Source organism: Momordica charantia (assembly GCF_013281855.1).
Source record: "Momordica charantia cultivar OHB3-1 chromosome 4 unlocalized genomic scaffold, Mcharantia_2.0 BLBB01000004.1, whole genome shotgun sequence".
Taxonomy (NCBI): Eukaryota; Viridiplantae; Streptophyta; class Magnoliopsida; order Cucurbitales; family Cucurbitaceae; genus Momordica; species Momordica charantia.
Window position 1 is genome coordinate 29,238,015 of NW_028275162.1, and position 17,115 is coordinate 29,255,129.

General features: G+C 34.9%; 3 protein-coding genes and 1 long non-coding RNA gene across 5 annotated transcripts; 3 read left to right on the top strand and 1 right to left on the bottom strand.

Moving 5' to 3' along the window:
* Window positions 1-2,002: 2,002 nt before the first annotated feature.
* LOC111006657 (putative glutamine amidotransferase GAT1_2.1) lies at window positions 2,003-4,650 on the top strand. Its single transcript, XM_022278693.2, has 4 exons — window positions 2,003-2,176; window positions 2,264-2,994; window positions 3,737-3,949; window positions 4,078-4,650. Exons 1-4 carry the CDS (start codon window positions 2,086-2,088, stop codon window positions 4,315-4,317), a joined length of 1,275 nt encoding a protein of 424 aa, XP_022134385.1. The 5' UTR covers window positions 2,003-2,085; the 3' UTR covers window positions 4,318-4,650.
* Window positions 4,651-6,296: 1,646 nt separating this feature from the next.
* LOC111006329 (LEAF RUST 10 DISEASE-RESISTANCE LOCUS RECEPTOR-LIKE PROTEIN KINASE-like 1.3) lies at window positions 6,297-13,337 on the bottom strand. 2 transcript variants are annotated; one of them, XM_022278198.2, is made up of 4 exons: window positions 12,422-13,337; window positions 8,577-8,615; window positions 7,714-8,067; window positions 6,297-7,389 (listed from the first exon to the last, which is right to left on the bottom strand). In XM_022278198.2, exons 1-4 carry the CDS (start codon window positions 13,173-13,175, stop codon window positions 6,455-6,457), a joined length of 2,082 nt encoding a protein of 693 aa, XP_022133890.1. In that variant the 5' UTR covers window positions 13,176-13,337; the 3' UTR covers window positions 6,297-6,454. The 2 variants fall into 2 exon arrangements, with proteins under 2 accessions (XP_022133890.1, XP_022133889.1); XM_022278197.2 differs by lacking the exon at window positions 12,422-13,337 and adding an exon at window positions 9,672-10,759.
* LOC111006330 (uncharacterized) lies at window positions 8,626-13,843 on the top strand. Its single transcript, XR_002600854.2, has 2 exons — window positions 8,626-9,215; window positions 13,652-13,843. It is a non-coding gene; the product is annotated as an uncharacterized LOC111006330 (long non-coding RNA).
* Window positions 13,844-15,376: 1,533 nt separating this feature from the next.
* LOC111006461 (uncharacterized) lies at window positions 15,377-16,190 on the top strand. Its single transcript, XM_022278415.2, has one exon. The coding sequence runs from the start codon at window positions 15,607-15,609 to the stop codon at window positions 16,081-16,083; it is 477 nt and encodes a 158-aa protein (XP_022134107.1). The 5' UTR covers window positions 15,377-15,606; the 3' UTR covers window positions 16,084-16,190.
* Window positions 16,191-17,115: the final 925 nt, after the last annotated feature.

Sequence of the window (17,115 nt, forward strand, 5' to 3'; positions counted from 1 at the left end):
TTTCCAGACGCCACTAGAAACTAGAAAGGCCAACCATATTTACCTACACCAGTTAACTACTCAAAAAAACATTTTCCCTACCCCAGTTGACTACTACTCAAAGCACACTTTTTATGTGATTTTGATTAACCAACACGGTTTGGTAATCGTGCCCCAACTCGATTGGACCGCATAATAAAAACTCTCAAACTCGAATTGAAGTAGATTCTAACTAGTGGGGCGCTACCTATATGGAGAGAAAATCCAAATCTTTATAAGACCATAAAAGTTTCACTCAGACTGAGTTACTTGAGTTAGTGAAAGATTATAACTGCGAGATTCTGTGTAACATCGTTTTAAACTCCTGCGAGTGTATATTGCAACGACTAATATTCGATGTTTTAGTTACGCGACAAAATATGTCTAACAGTGTTGGAAATTGTTCGAACTTGAGACGTCCAAATTTCATTATGGTTGGATTTTGATCAAATGTATGTATATTTCATTTACTAGGGAAGTTTTTAGAGAATTCATTAGATAAATATTTTTCCAATAAGAATTATTGTACAAATTTTCTAAGACACTGTAAAACTTAGATTATTGAACACAAACTTCAAAATTAAGAGATCAAATTTACAACTAACTCAATAAAATAAATTGTCTATTTTGCATGTATTTAATAAATAGACCATGCTTCTTTCTTTGGAAGTAACAAATAGATAATACTAAATAACATACTAAAAATAAATAAAAAATACTAAAAAGTCAACAACAGTTCAAAGCTAACTCAGGATGTGTAGCTGTAAGTTTTTTTTAAAAAAGAACTCTTCTAAAAAAAAGTTTTAAAAAAACAAAACAAAAACCACTCCTTTTTCTTTTTTCTTTTTTGACGAAAAAATAAAAACCGTAAATGTGTAGGTTGAGGTTGTAAAACAAACGCATACGCAGTTACTTACGTGTATGCGAGTGAGTAGAGAGATTCATATTCATTGTTAAATGTTAACCAAAATAAGGCCTAAATTAATTTGCAAAAAAAAAAAAAAAAAAGATAAGGCCTGAGAGTGAGGGCCATGGCTCCACCACACCAAACGGTGCCGCCTCCACGCACACATCCATTGTTAAACATAATTGTAAAAATTCGAAAATTTATTATATCTAATATTTAATTAAAATTATCATAATTTAATAGGGGTAGTTTTAAGAGTTTTGTTTTTTTTTCCTATTAAGTCACATGTTTAGAAATTAGAATAAGATACAGGTCAAAAACTGAATTAGGATTTAAGAAAATAGAGGAATCGATATTATTTACTGTGTTTCCTTCTTTGACTTTTGACTTTATTTCTTTATTTAATTTAGATAAACGTTTTGTATATATATGTGTCATTTGAATTCGTAGGAAAACTCAATTTATCAAAGTATGATTTTATAAAGAAAAAGAGAAAACAGGTTGTCTTAAAAGTAGGTTAATTTTGCCAAAGCGAACCTGTGTGTTCATTTGTGGATTCTAATTGTGATATGTGGTACCATTTTATGATGTAACCTTTAGCGTCCTAATTCCCTTTAATGTAGTGTTTCTTTAATAAATTTGTAAAAGATTAAATATAAATTCAAACAATGCTCATGAGTTAATTTGAAGCAAAGGATTCAAATTTTGAACCCATCGAATATCAAGACGTGTCAAAGTTAGGCCGTACACCCGTGGATATAAAAATTATATATATATAAATCCAATCAAAACGATTCCCAATTTTAAATTAAGAAAAACGTTTTTTTTTTTTTTTTAAGAAAACACTAGGGGCAGCGGCAGCCACGCGTGCCTCACAAACCATAAACCTGGGGAACTTTCAAACCTACGCGGCGCAACGCAACGCAACGAATATGGTTTTTATCTCTTCCTTTTTTCCTTTAATTAATTATTTAATTAGCTGTTAAATAAATAAAATCCTAATTCCTAATCTGAACTGTGAATCCTAATTTTGTTGTTGTTCCTTTCATTCTCCAAAAGCCATAATTGGGGTCCTATATAAACCAGCTTCCTCCACACCATTTCTCAATCAAAACACAAACCTACAAATTTACTATTACTCTCTCTCTTTTTCCCTTTTCATGGCCGCCTCTGATCTCTCCGTCATCCTTCCTCGCGTTCTCGTCGTCTCCCGCCGCTGCGTTCGCAAGAACAAATTCGTCGATTTCGTCGGTGCGTTTCTTCATTTCCCATTCGCATGCATGCATTACATAATAATCCATATCCGCCCATTCCTTTAATCTTGATTTTTCTCTTCAGGCGAGTACCATCTCGATCTCATCGTCGGCTATGGCGCCGTGCCGGTGATCGTTCCCCGTGTCGCCGGCGTGCACATGCTGCTGGACAGTTTCGAGCCGATCCATGGAGTTCTCCTCTGCGAAGGGGAAGACATCGATCCCTCTCTGTACGAGACCGACACCACCGGCCTCTCCCCGGAGGAACTCGAGGAGATCAGGAGGCTCCACGCCAGCGACACCGCCATTGATAAAGAGAAAGACACAATCGAGTTGCGATTGGCCAAGCTCTGCCTCGAGAGGAACATTCCCTATCTAGGGATTTGCAGAGGATCGCAGGTTCTCAATGTCGCCTGTGGAGGCACGCTTTATCAGGACATTGACAGAGAGATTTGGAAGAAGACTCTGGAAGGGGAAAAAGTTGTTCATATTGATTACGATAATTACGACGGCCATAGGCATAGGGTGAATGTGGTGGAGAATACGCCATTGCACAACTGGTTCAGAGACTCTTTGGAAGACGATAAGATGGAGATTCGGGTAAATAGTTATCATCATCAGGGAGTTAAGGTATTGGCTCAGAGATTCGTGCCCATGGCTTTTGCTCCTGATGGGCTGATTGAAGGGTTTTATGATCCTGATGCTTACAATCCCGAAGAGGGCAAGTTCATTATGGGACTTCAGTTTCATCCTGAAAGAATGAGACGCCCAGATTCTGATGAATTTGATTATCCCGGATGCCCCGCTGCTTATCAGGTATCATCAACATTCTACCTCTAATTGGTTGATTTTTAGATTTAAATTCTGTTTCGGTTCTAAACTATAATACTCATTTCATTAAAAAAAAAATTCTGAAACCCACAGAGGTCTTATGTAGCTTCAAACACGTATCTAACAAGAGACTAAGACGTGTTTATCTCAAAGGTTATCTCATCCAAAATGAATTTTTAATTTATATAAAGTTCAAGAACAAAATAGAATAGCCATCTGAGAATCTAACTCAACAAAATAAAATAAGTTTTAGACCTTGATGTTAGGTTTGAATGCTGTAAATCAAGATGACTTAACCAACCTGAGTTGTATTCTTTTTTAGTCTTAAAACTGTCTACAAAAACTATTTTATTTACATAAATCTTCATCCGTTTTCAAACTCTGACACATGACCCATCCTCTGTCTTTTGTCTCTAAAGTAAAGACGTGTTTTGGCATTTGATTATAGATATACTTGGACATCTGGAAAGGCTCTTGACTCTGAGAAAATGACAATTTTTTTTGTATTTTATTGTAGAACTACTTGGACATCTAGATAGGAACAAATAACATCGTTGGCATGTGTTATTGACATCTTTCTACAACCTGTTGACATTAAAAAGATATCAATTCTAATTTATCGACCTTGAAAATTTTTAATTTATGAAAATATGGATGACATGTCTGTAAGTTGTAACTATTGGGGAATTGTGGATTTATCTGAAGTTTACATATGGGATTGGTGCAGCAATTTGTGAAGGCAGTGGTCGCATACCAAAAGAAGCTAAACAGCAGCACATTATCAGTACCCAAAATGGCTTTAAAGCTGAACAATGAGATGGAGAAGAAAAGGAAGATCATAGTCCGAAGCTTCTCCCTTGCCAAGAACTTATACACAACCGGCCGAGATGCACAGCCAGAGAAGGAGCCCGAGCTCGAAGCCGGAGCAGAGTTCCTCGAGGTACCAATACCATCATCATATTAATCAAGTCAAAACTCAAAAGCACAATTTTTATTTCCTTTTTGAGCCATTCATTCTTATGAACTGTTAACTGAAATTTGGGTGTTGTAATGGTGTTTGTTTTTCAGTCAAACACTGCTCTGAGCGTGCAACAGGAGAACAGGCTGAAGCAGATGGGTGCAACAATCAGAAATGGGAGTTCCTACATAGAGAAACTGAAGCTAAATGAACAGAGAGAAAGAACAGCAAGGAATGTGATGGGGAAGATGACAATAGAGCAGTTATCTGATCTCATGTCTTTCTACCATATGATGGGTCAAATTTGCTCAGAAGTTTTGGAGAGAAAGTTGAATGATGTTGTCAAATAAAGCAGCCTCACAGATAACTCTGGAGTCTGGCCCTATTTTCATCCCTTCAACTGTCATTTTCTGTGTTATCTTTTGTTGTTGGGCTCACGTGAATCTCATAGATGGGAAACACCCACAGATTTATGTCTCTGTCAAAATTATTTTCTCTCTCTACAAAAAGGTAATGGGGGAGGTGATTAAATTGTGTGCCTCTCTCTCACCTTTTTACTGGGTTGGAAAAATCATGGTGTGAATCAATTGGAAGTGTATAGTTGGGGAAATCATGTTTTACTTCTATGCTTTTTATTGGGGTTTCGGCCTGAAAGGTAGTCCATCTCCTCATTTTTATGTTTATGTTCGTCCTACTCCTCCGTTAACATACTTAAAATTGTTACTCTCCTTCTCTTTTTTCATTTGAATCTCATATTTTCTTACCTCATCTCTCTTTCTGGTTCTTCAACCTTCGATTTCTCTCTCTCCTTTACTAAAAATTTTTTTGGTTCTTCAACCTTCCATTTCTCTCTCTCCTTTACTAAAAAATTTTTTAGCATGGGAAAAATCAAACGGAGATTGAAGAAAAAAAATGAGAGAGAAAAGAAAGAAAACGTTAATCGCTCTCTCCTCTTTCTCTGTTAGTCTGGGGGATTGCAGTACGTAACATTTAAGTTGATTTAAGTGGATTTGTTTTTCCTTTTTGGAAAAGATTTCCATAATAAAAAGGAAAAAAATCCACGTAGGATTGCATTTAAGTTGATTTAAGTGGATCCACGTACCTCTCTTTTGTTGATTTGGTAATTGATTCACAAATTAAAAAGATTCATCATTTCAATTTTGAAAACTCATTAAATTTTGTTTCTCTACTCTCCCTCTCGTTCTCTTTGTCGTCTCTCGTTCTTTTTCTCCCTTTCTCTTCTTGTTTTTTTTGCCTCTCTCTCTTCTCGTTTTCTTGTTCTCTCCCTTTTCGTTTTGTTGTTCTCCCCGCGAATACATTCTAGGCCATAAACAATTTTCTATCCTTAAATGAAACAGAGGAGAGAGATTTTTCGTTAATTTATGAGTTTGAAATCCATACTTCTAGGCTATAAACAATTTTCTATCCTTGAATGAAACAAAGGAGAGGGAGGGGGAGAATGAGAGAGAATATGAGATTCAAATGAAAAAAAGAGGGTGAAATAAAAATTGTAAGTATGTTAGTGGAGTAATTTGGAATGGACGGTGATGTCAATAAATGTTTACAAAACATAAGAACGAGGGAAGGGACCACATTTGACATTTTGACCTTTGCTATTAAGTCCGATTTTCCTTTTTATTGCCCAGGAACTTGAAAATAGTGGAATGTGAAGGAACCTATTATAGCAGATCAAGTCCATGAATTGTAGTTCAGAAATATATTCACACGATGGTGGATTTGTATCTAAAAAAAGGTTCATGAATGAATGAAAAATTCAACATTATTGTTTGCTTCAGCCATTTTGGCTATAAGTCACTCTTGATTATTTAATTTAGTCTTTAAATAGAATAAATCCTTTTTGAGGGAATTATACTTTTGCTTTCTAAATATTCCTTTGTGTGTATTTAGACGAGTCTTTTTCATTGGTAAACCTCACTATTATTTTATTTTAATTTTTTTGACCCCGAAACCTCACTATTATTATTTATTGCCGAAAATGTGATATAAAAAACATATACTCACATCTAGGATGTATTGAAAACCTTATCCAATGTCACCTTCTCACCCCAAATTGGGCCCACACCAACTAACATTATTAAAATTAATTTTTCAAACATTATTCCACATTTGTTTTCGGAAAGGCATTATTCTACATTTTAAAAAACATTTTTAAAATTAAAGTTATAATTAGAAGAGTAGTCTTTAGAATCTTGTCTCTTTCTTGAAATTTGATTAAGAATTTAAATATATTTTTATAAAAGACGAGAAATATGTTAAATAAAACAAGCATACTTATCCAAAATAGAAAAATAAAAATGAAATCTATAAGTTTAAAGACAAATCAAATTTTAATCCCATGTTGAAATGAAGGCTATGGTTTACAGTGTCAGCTATCCAAAAACTGCTATACACATTACACAATATGTACTTATCCAAATATGAACCCAGATGAAGGAACAAAAATAAGCAAATATCAAGATTCAAGAATCACAAGGAATTTGTGATGGTAGAGCTGCTAACCCAGTTGTCAACTATGACAGAATTTGGCGAAAGGGAGGGTGTTGTGTTCTTTGTAAGCTCGACATCGTCTGCAGCAACTCCGATATCGACAACTTCAGCCATCCCAGCAATGGATTTATCATTCTCAATCTCCCTCAACACTTCAACGACTTCTTCCATGGAAGGCCTCATGTACCTTTCCTGTTGTAGGCAGCGAAAAGCCAACTCTGCAACTGATGTTGTCATCCTCATAACTTCATCATTAGTATCGAAATCGAGCTTCGGGTCAACCAACTCATTCAATGCTCGACTTTGTATTTTACTCACTGCCATGTTGCTCAAATTGATATCATGCCGTTTCCTATCCGTGTCAACTGCTCGTAGGGACGATATAAGCTCAATCAAGACCACGCCAAAGCTGTACACATCGCTCTTAGTAGTGAGTTGATAGCATTGGTAATACTCAGGATCGACATAGCCCGGGGTGCCCTGTGGGGCAGTGGACACATGAGTTACATCAGTAGGGAACAGCCTTGAGAGGCCAAAATCAGCCACTTTGACAGTGAAGTTGTTGTGAAGGAGAATGTTGTTTGTTTTGACATCACGGTGGATGATATCAGAATGGTGGAGGTATGCAAGTGCATTTGCTGTTTCGATGGCGATTCGCAACCGAAGAGGCCAACTGAGCAAACCAAGCTTTGCCCGCGAGCCGTGGAGATGGTCGGCTACCGTTCCGTTGGGAATGTACTCGTAGACAAGGAGAAGGCCTTGGCTGAATCTTGAGGTGCAGCCGTAGAGTTTGACAAGGTTGTGGTGTTGTAAATTGGCAAGGATGTCCACTTCATTCATGAACTGCTCCACACGTTTGCAATTGTGTTCATATAGACGCTTCACAGCAACCTCACGGCCATCATAAAGCTTCCCTGATTACACAAAATCACATTAGTGTAATAAATTTTTGAACAATTTAGTACTATAATAGATCACTACCTACTGTTAACTTCATGAGTTTAACATTTACGCCACTAAAAACAAAAATCTACTTGAGATCAGCTAACCATAATACAAACATCATGATACATGTAAGCATTAAGCTAACAGATTAGACCTATTAGACACAAAGTTCACGAAAGTTTAATAACCTATTAGAAATATTTTCAAAAGTACAAGTACCAGATACACAAAACCTTAAAAGTTTAATCTAACCTTACTTCTTACCAAGAAGGTTAAAAGTAATATTTTCATACCATAGTAAACGGTGCCAAATCCTCCATCTCCGAGCTCTCGAGAACGGTTAAACTTATCGGTAACTTTTTCGAGTTCGGAATAGCTAAATACTTGAATTTTGTGGTTGTTGCCGCCCTTCTCGAGGTCGGATTTGGAAGAGGGATAAGAAGGAATGCTGTGACTCTGAAAGGAACTCAAAAGAGGAGGAGGTGGCAGGTCTTTGTTAAGATGATCAGACAGAGGAGGAGGAGGAGGAGGAGAAGGGGCTTCTCTGCTTATAGATTGAATGGGATGTTTCTTCTTTCTTCTCAAGTAAAAGATGATGCAGCATCCTAAGATTATTGCAACCAAACATGCTCCTCCAATTGAAACACCTAATCACATAAACACAAACAATGTCTGCCATAGTCATATCTTTTTGGTTTAACTTCATTTCTTTCATTTTACCCTTTAAACATTTAATTGTTGAAAGGCTATTATTGTAATCATCGACTTAGAAGTTTGAATTTCCACTCTACATGTCGTTGAACTAAGAAAATTTATACTCTCGTTAATTTTTCTTTAATAATATGATAAGAACTTAAATATGTTTCGGAATTATACATTTAAATGACATATTGTGGCTTCAAATATTACAATGTAGACAATTACTCATCACATCAATTAAGAAATTGTGGAGTTTTTAATAAAAAAGATTAACAAAACGGGCAAAAATAATTTTTTATACCAAATTTAAAGATTAAAGTAGAATATATGAAAGTCTAAATAAAATGTGGCTAAAAATTTAGGGGTTATAATATAGTAAAAATTGGCATTCTTTTCTAATTTGTTAAGGAAATTCAAACCTATAACTCAGCTTAGGGAGAGAGAGATTTGAACTTACCAATTAGAAGGGGCCTGGAATTGGATTGCCTTTTCTTCCCTGCAAAATGTTCCAATTCAAGAAATATCAATATATAGGTGATATCTGTTACATGGCATTTATTTTAAATTAACTAAAAATTAATTAATTTCTATTATCAAATAAGCAGTAATTTATATATGCAATTACAAATGGATAGAGATTAAATCATTAAGAATCCAAACCTCATAAAAGCCAAATCATAATTCATTGATGTGTTTTATTTCCTTATTATTTATATATTATTTTTGACTTCTAATTTCTTTTTTAGTTTTAAGTTTTTAACCATTTAATAAAAGAAATTCCGCCACTTTGTCGGTATACCGTTTGGTGGGATTTCTTATAAATATTTGTTTAAATTTTCTACCTTTGGCTTTTCCCCTCGTCAAAATTAACGGAACGCTAATTAAAAAATCCATAAGAACCTCGAAGTTTTAGAATAATATATATATAACCTAAATCTTCCCTAAAAAAGAAGAAGAAAATATATATATATATATATTTGGACGGAGATGGCGCTAATATGGGAACAGATCTCGCCCTCCAAGTTTCCAATGGAGGGCAGGACGCGACGTCGTCGAGTAAACCAGGAGAAAGATGGCGAATGGACGAGACGAAAAGGTAAGTCAGTAAATAAATGATTTGATTCCCCATTACTTTATCTTTTCTGAGTGTTGAGTTTTAAGAATCCGTCGTAGAAATGGAAAGAATAACTTGGCATTTGGTGATTGAATTGAGTGGTGGTGGGATTCAAAGTGCGTTCTAGTGGATCTTGACTTGTCCTTTAGGGTTAGTGGAAAGAACCCTTAGAAGATTTTAAAATAATTTTAGATAGTTGCTCTGCCAGTTCTGTTCTTCAGTTTTGAATTCAGGATTTTGTTCAAGGAAATAGAAACCATTTCAAAGTTCATAGGAGAATTAATGGGAAGTTGAGGAAATCCTAGAAACATTTTTTGGAGAAGTGAATTAACATCTGTTAGGGTAAAGAGACAGTTGAAGCCTTATGTGATGCAACTTCATCAATGTGAACCAAAAAGTAGAATCTGTGTTTTCCAAAGAAACACCAATGATAAATACCTGATGGTGTTGATCCACAAGTGGTTTTAAAAGCTCCATCTAAGCAATAACAAGTGAATTCTCCCAAACTTGGGTCTGAACCACACTGCCCACCTGATTCTCGACACCGATAACACACGTTATTGTCTATCTTCCACTGCAACTCAAATCCAGCATCAAGAGCTTTTATTAGATTTTGCCCACTTAGATTGCTCTGTAGAGTTTGCATCTCTGATTGAGAGATTGCAACATCAACACTATGGTTGCATCTCGTCGCGTTTGAGATACCACTATCAGCATTCTGTGTTGCGATGAGATTAACATAACTGGAGCTGTTTATGTTGCAACTAAATTGACCAGGAAGATTAACGGGCAAGGATGGGCAGTCATAGAGTATCTTTAGGATTTTAGTATTTGAGCTGTAGTAAAAAAGATTCAAGTCCAACGTGCTGTTCTTCAAGTATTGTGGACAAATATTGTTCCAGTAATCTATTCTAGCTACCTTCAGAGTCTGTGTGTCGGTATTGATCTCGAGAACACGATAGGCAATGGACTTGATTATGATCTGTAGAGCTCCATCTTTGCAACTCAACTCAAAACTTGGATGGCCACAGTAATCAGGTCGATTCGAACCCCAGAAAGGATAGCTGAGATTTGGATATGTGAGACACTTCAATGACGAGTTGCAGTTCATATATTCCTCCTCGTCATCACATAATGAAATCAATGGTTGGATTAGAATCGTTTCTATGAATATCAGGACTAGAAGCAAGGTTTTGGAGGGATTGGTAGGCATTTTTTACAGGGGATTGTGAACTCAAAGGTACAAAATAGAGATGAATGAATGAAATGGTTTAGTTTATTATCAGGAATGATGATTTCATTGAAGGACTTTAACGAAGTGGGATGTGAAGTTTTGTCAAACAGAAGCTTCCATAAGTGCTAGGATACCAACGCCAGTCAATTAACGTTTATAGCCCAGCTATAATTTGATCTGAATACAGATGTACACTTCCTATTTGTCTTAATATCTCATTCTCTACCTACAGACTCCATTTCAAAAGTTTAAACTCAACAACTCACCCAAGTGAACGCCACTAAAGTTGGCACAACCTCATCAATCACCTACTTAACCCCTGCTTTTGCACCGTAATCTTTGCTACAGAATAAGGACGATTGATATCAACCATGTGGCAATTGGATTTTTGAATTTAAGTATCTTAGGATAGAAGTTGGAGTACGCCAACTAAAAAGTGGCAGGGAGAAAATAAGAAATTGTAGGATATGATCTACTAAATAATTTCAACAAAGAGTAGAAGATCCACCCCAGCCATAAAAACAAAACCCGGAAAAAACATCAGCTGATTCAAATCTTGAAGATATATATGAATATATGTATGAAAAATGTCAACAATATATAAAAAAAATATAAATATATATGAGCTCTCTTTTGTTACAATTTTGTTTTTAGTTTTATGTTTCTAAAATATTAGGCTTATTTACTTACCGTTTGTTTTTATTTTTTAACCTTTTACAAAAATAATTTTGAATTCTTGGCCAAATTTATAAATCAAAAACTGGTTCTGGATTACTGGACCTTTCGTATTTGCATTTTGGTCAAAGACCCAAAAATATTTGAAAAGAATGTATACACAGCTATATTTTATACTCGGACTTCTAACATTAACCCTCAGTGTGTAATGACCATTTTAAAGGTGATTGAGGTAATTGACTTAGATTTTATAATCATAATTTGTCAATAACATGGTGTAAAACGAATATTCTGAGTTTCCAAAACAAACATGTATGCCTAATGTAGTTAGACGAAGACCGGCCGTCAACCTAAAAGAGTCTCTGTAAATTAAATACAGTGACTGGAAATGACGACTTCATCTTCTTAGTGAAACTTAACTTAATGTTTATGAATAAAATGTTATTTTTAGAACTCAGGATAAGTTTTTGTTTCTTATTTTATATTATAATTGTTGAAAATTTTGTGGTTTTCATGTTGTGAGCTGAAAAGTAACCAGGAAAAAAAATACTGAAGGGAATCTTAACCAGTGGTGTCTATATATGTTAACTTTCAAGAAATATGATGTATCTCCAGATGTTTGAGCTATATTGTTGAGATTTATTCTTGGGTTTTATTTTTTTTTAAAAGATATATATTATATATATATATACTGTTGAGATTTTTATCAGTGGGCTGAAAAGGAGGAAATAAGAGTAGCTCTTGGGTGTGATCATTACTAGAGATATTGTTGCTAAGAAGCGTGAGGTCTTTTCTGCGAAAAGCTAGACAAAATGACCATTATGTCTGAGGAAGATGTATTTTCTGGGGAAATCTAGGGGCTTGTTGGGACTGTTTTCGAAACTATTAAAATTCAGAACATGTTTGGATACCTTATTTTTGAAAGGTTAATTTAGTAGTATTTTTTTCTCAAATGACCTTTAGAAAAAAAAGAAAGAGAAAAAGAAGAAATTATCCTTCCTATGTAAATGTATTAATATTTTTTAATCATAGTTGTTAAAAAATAGGAATCCCATAATTTATGTCATATCATCACCCTCGAGCTATCATGAAATGTGTTAGATATGATGGTCTTTGTTCCTTTGGGTAGACATTTTGATGAAGTTGAGTTTTATGTCACCAAGACTTGTTGGCTTTAGTTCAAAATAGATCACAGTGTTGACTAATGACTACTGCCCCGGATGAGACCTTGATAGAATAAAACTATTGCATCAATTTTGGAGGGAAAACAACAACATACCGGATGCAGGTGCTGTTTTTGGCGCTTCAGCCACCGGTGACGGTGAGGAAGGACAGACTTCAAACCCAGTAGAGGGAGCATGGCAGTAGCATCTTGTTTGATCGGAAGGCAAGCCATAACCACAAACACCAACTGGAACGCTGCAGCTTCTACATACTTGAGCATCTACCTTCAGCTTAGAGTGAAACTTTGCTTTGATATCCTGTGCCACCTTTTTCAAATCATCAAGTTCTTTTAACGACGATGATGAAATTGGCACGACTGCACTGAACACACAATGTGGATCAGCATTAGCGGCTATGTTTTCAAATGGTATATATCTCAATTCAGCTCCAGGACAAGTAGGTTTGCGTTGGATTTCGGGATGCTCGCAGTCACTAGATACAGGAATCATCGCTTGGATGGGACTATTCTTATCTGGCATACAAAATCGACTTGAAAAGCCAAGTTCAGCTATTATAAGAATTTGATCCTTCTGACTAAAACCCAGGAGTTGGTATTTTGCTCCCCAAATTTCTATGGTTGCGTAGTTTGCCTCGCAATAGAGCTTAATTGGCCCAGCATAACCACAAAATCCTGTTCCGTTATTTCTCAAGAGAGGAATTTCTAACGAAATATTACCTTCGCAGTTGGGACGTTCGCAGTTTAAGAACCATTCTAAGTAATCAGAGGACGCAGCAGAGTTCAGCAGAACCAGGAGCAAGAAAGGCGAAAGAAGGTGAAAAAGAGGAGATGGGAACACTCTGGAAGCCATTTCCAATGAAGAGGTTGGTTAATGGTTATGGATTTGGATGGTGTGAATTTTGCGAATTCACTGAAATGGAGAAATGGAAGTTGTTGGACGCGTAGTTGACTTGAACTAACACTTCTAATTTGGTCTTTCTTCTATTTCTCCAAACACTACTCGCACTTCCGTCTCCTCTGGCTTTTCCCCCTTTTCTTTTTCTTTTGCCAATCAAATTTCATTCAATTCTTTAATCACACATATAGCTTAACCATCAGAGGCATTAGTAAATAAATAAATGAAAATCTCATATTGATGATATTAACGTTTCTTGTAATTTTATGTAACAGTTGAAATTTGATTGATACATATATTTTTTTTGTGTGTGGAATGTCTGTGTTAGGGTTTCACAATCATTATTCGGGGCCCTGCCATATGAATCTTTCTTTCAAATTAATATGCCAATTGAATCATTCATTTTTTTCTTTGAATTTTGTGGTGTGAAGTGTGAACGTTGGACAGAGGAGGTTCGTTGCAGATGAAGGCTTGTTAAATGTGCTTCATCGTTATTGATTGACTTGGTCTTTCTGTTTTTCTATTACTTCTGTATGTGAGGGAGATTATCGTTGAGAATATATACTTTAGTCACTTGAATTGTATCAGAGTGATGAATAAATTGACTGGTTCTTCTTGTTTTATGAGTGCTAATCAAAATTCAAATAATAAATCAAACCAAGTGAATTTAATTGAACAATAAATGTTGAAGAGACTGATTGCGCAAACTAATTGAAAATTTGTTGATCGTTTCAATTTGGATTTATTATATTGATTATGGTTAGATTTATGTCAATTTCGGCACAAGTCATGGGCATCATATTCTTCTCATTAAAAAAGAAAAATTCATATTTTTGGTAGTTGACTTGTTCATGCACAATTAAATTTTGAGTCTACTGGTCGAAGCCTTCAGTAAGATTTGATCTCATCGAACTTTTTTGTGAAAGAATTTTAAATAAGAAAATGAAGAAATATTGATAGTTGTGTCTAATTTGCTCAAATTTCAATCACATTTTTGAACTATTTTGATTTTAACTGGTCCATATTTGATTTGATATGGTGCGAAAACAAGTGACATATGAGCATGTATTACCATGTCACGTCAAGGAGAGGGGGAGAAAGAAGATTTATTTTTTCTATTTTTTTTTTAATTCACATCACCCTAAAGAGTATTGTAAAACTATTTATATTTGTCAATATCAACATTATAATGATATAAAATTAGTTTTGAAATGCATCTTTGAAAATTTTAGGGGATAAATTATAAAATTTTCAAACCTAAGTAACAAAGAAATCTCACTAAAATCTCATGGATCTTTAAAATGTAGAAAATATGTAACCTACCAACTATTTTCCCTTTTTCTAAATTATTTAAAGAAATTTTAGGGTCAATAAAATTCGTTAGTTTTACTGTCAAATTAAGAAAATTTATTTTTCTTAACATATTTCTTATGTCTATTATATATACCTATTATGATGTCATTTCTCTTTTCCCACCCCTCAATTTTGCCACTCTTGTTTTGTCCTATGTGAATAATATTTATTTAAATTTCGTTAATGAAAAATGATTTTCATTATTCAATTTTTTAGTTCAGACATGTCAGTAGAAGTTCAAAACCTTTAGACTTTTTTTCTTTTTTTTTTTAATGAACCATTGACTTATAAGTCGAAGATTATATATTTTAACTAGTTAAATTATGTTCAAATTGTCGCATTTATCTCCTCAGTAATGATTATCTAATTTTGGTCCCAAAATCATTTTATTTTGATATAATTTTGGAAATGTTTATTCTTGTTTTTATAAATTTATAATTATTTGTTGTTTGGTGAATATTAATATGTATATTAACTATCAAAGTAACAAAAGTAGGTTGAAGTAGATGATAGGGCATAACTTGAAAGTTAAATACCAAAATAGTTTTTTTTTAAATTAAAAATGGGAATAGATATTTTGAAATCTGAGAAACTAAATTTGAGTAAATCTAAAAGTTTGAAGTGGAAAATGAAATTAAAAGGGTTGGTTTAGGAAATGAGGTTTGTGTCTCGAAACGTAAATGTAAAATTTGGAAGGATTTGGATGCAAGTTCCTAGGACCCGCCACGTGTAAGCAATGGCAATCTGTGCGTATAACCCTCCAAAGAAGATAATAAATAAATAAATATTAAAGAAAGAAAAATGTTATTATTCGCTGCTGCTGAGGGCTGAGTGCTGAGTGCTGAGTGCTGCCTTCTCTCCAACTCCAAAGAGTAAAGAGCCGAAAAAGGATCGATTCACACTTCTCATTTCTCAGTTCTGATCCCTTCAGATCTCTCTCTCTCTTCAATCTCCAAATTCTCTCATCAACAAAAATTGATTCTCAGTTTTAGAGAGAGAAAGCAAGGAATCTCTTCTCAAATCTACGCCTCGCATGGCTACCTTGCATAAATTCAAGCTCTTAGCCTCCCAATGTACCGTTGCTGGAAGCCCTACCCGAAGCCCCACCGCTAGCCCCGTAATTCACCTCCGCCGCCGCCGCCGAAAAACCCTAAGAATGCTCCTCAATCGCACCGATCGCCGCCGATTTCCCTATCAAGATAACTCCGCCGATCCTCAAGATGTCGACGACGAGGAGGACGATGAGAATATGATTCCCGAGAAAAATGAGAAGGAGGTCAGAGCCAGGAGGAAACTCAAGGATTTGTTCGTCTCCTCGCCGCCGGGAGATGATAAGGTCTCCGATAGGAGAATCGAAGAGCAGGAGGGATTGTTAACGGCGTCTAACACCAGCGCCGCCGGAATCGGTACCTCCACCACTCGCCGCTCCCTGAGGCCGATATCGTCGACATTCCGTTACAGATTTCTCCGACGAGCTTGGCGTCCGGTGCTCGTCGCCATTCCCGAGTAGAAGATGCTCCTCTCTGGTAAATCTGTGCGCAGAAATTCCATAATTTTGCCTTAATTTTTCTTTTTTCCTTTTCTTTGATTTTCATAACATTTATTTTTCCTAATAAATTTCGTCCAACGGAGGGGAGGAGAAAGAGGGTAACGATGTAAAGAAAAAATATATATATGATTTAAAAAAAAAGAGGAAAAAAATTTATTACTAATATTATTTTCATAAGAATACTATAGATGTAAATTAAAAATAAAATTACAATTAAAACATGTTTATTATTGTTAAAAGTAATTTACTATTGGCGCCGTATTTTGATAGCGTGCGCCGTATTTGCGTAAGGACGTAACGGCCACGCGACGTTGACCCCTGACCAATCCATCAACGGGATATTAAAATTTAACGTTTTTTAAAAGAAGACCGTTAGCGTTAAATCTTAATTAAAAACGATAATGATTAACCAATAGAAAAGCATGTTTTGGGAGTGAGGTAAAAATTGGAATATAGCGGTTAAAAGATGGGTGTAATTATTGTTGTGGGGGTAATTTTCGAATTTAATCCAGGTTTCCACGTGTGTTCGTTTAGAAGTGAGAATAGAGTGGGAATGAATGTGGAGGAGAGGTGCGTAAATATAAAGATAATTGTAATAAAATTATAATTAAAATAAAGAAAAATGTCACATGGGTCATTATGTGAGTGTGTACTTTATACTAGCACGATTTTAGGAAATGTAAATCATGATGTGGAAAGAAGATGGAGCATGAGATAAAAATAATAATTTTCAAGATCATGATTGAATTCGATTTTTTAGAGTTGATTAGGCGATCAATTTTATCAAATCAATTATTTTCACCACTTAAGAAAAAGAAAAAGAAAAATTGATATGTGATTCTGAAATAATTTAAGCATAGTTTAAATGTTCAAACATGGATACCTTCATAAATATATATAACAATTCAATAATATACCCATGTTTTAGAATAATTAGGCTAATTATGCCTTTTGAATTTTGTTATTGGCTCTCTCGATTTTGCCATCGGAATT

What these genes read in the sequence shown, in the direction of transcription:
- LOC111006657 (XM_022278693.2), top strand. Translation starts at nt 2,086, where the DNA reads ATGGCCGCCTCTGATCTCTCCGTCATCCTTCCTCGCGTTCTCGTCGTC. An exon ending in CAAATTCGTCGATTTCGTCG is followed by an intron (nt 2,177 to 2,263) that starts GTGCGTTTCTTC and finishes TTTTCTCTTCAG; the next exon opens with GCGAGTACCATCTCGATCTC. An exon ending in GATGCCCCGCTGCTTATCAG is followed by an intron (nt 2,995 to 3,736) that starts GTATCATCAACA and finishes GGATTGGTGCAG; the next exon opens with CAATTTGTGAAGGCAGTGGT.
- LOC111006329 (XM_022278197.2), bottom strand. Translation starts at nt 10,446, where the DNA reads ATGCCTACCAATCCCTCCAAAACCTTGCTTCTAGTCCTGATATTCATA. An exon ending in TTGTGGATCAACACCATCAG is followed by an intron (nt 8,616 to 9,671) that starts GTATTTATCATT and finishes AACATTTTGCAG; the next exon opens with GGAAGAAAAGGCAATCCAAT. An exon ending in TTCCAGGCCCCTTCTAATTG is followed by an intron (nt 8,068 to 8,576) that starts GTAAGTTCAAAT and finishes TTATGTGATTAG; the next exon opens with GTGTTTCAATTGGAGGAGCA.
- LOC111006461 (XM_022278415.2), top strand. Translation starts at nt 15,607, where the DNA reads ATGGCTACCTTGCATAAATTCAAGCTCTTAGCCTCCCAATGTACCGTT.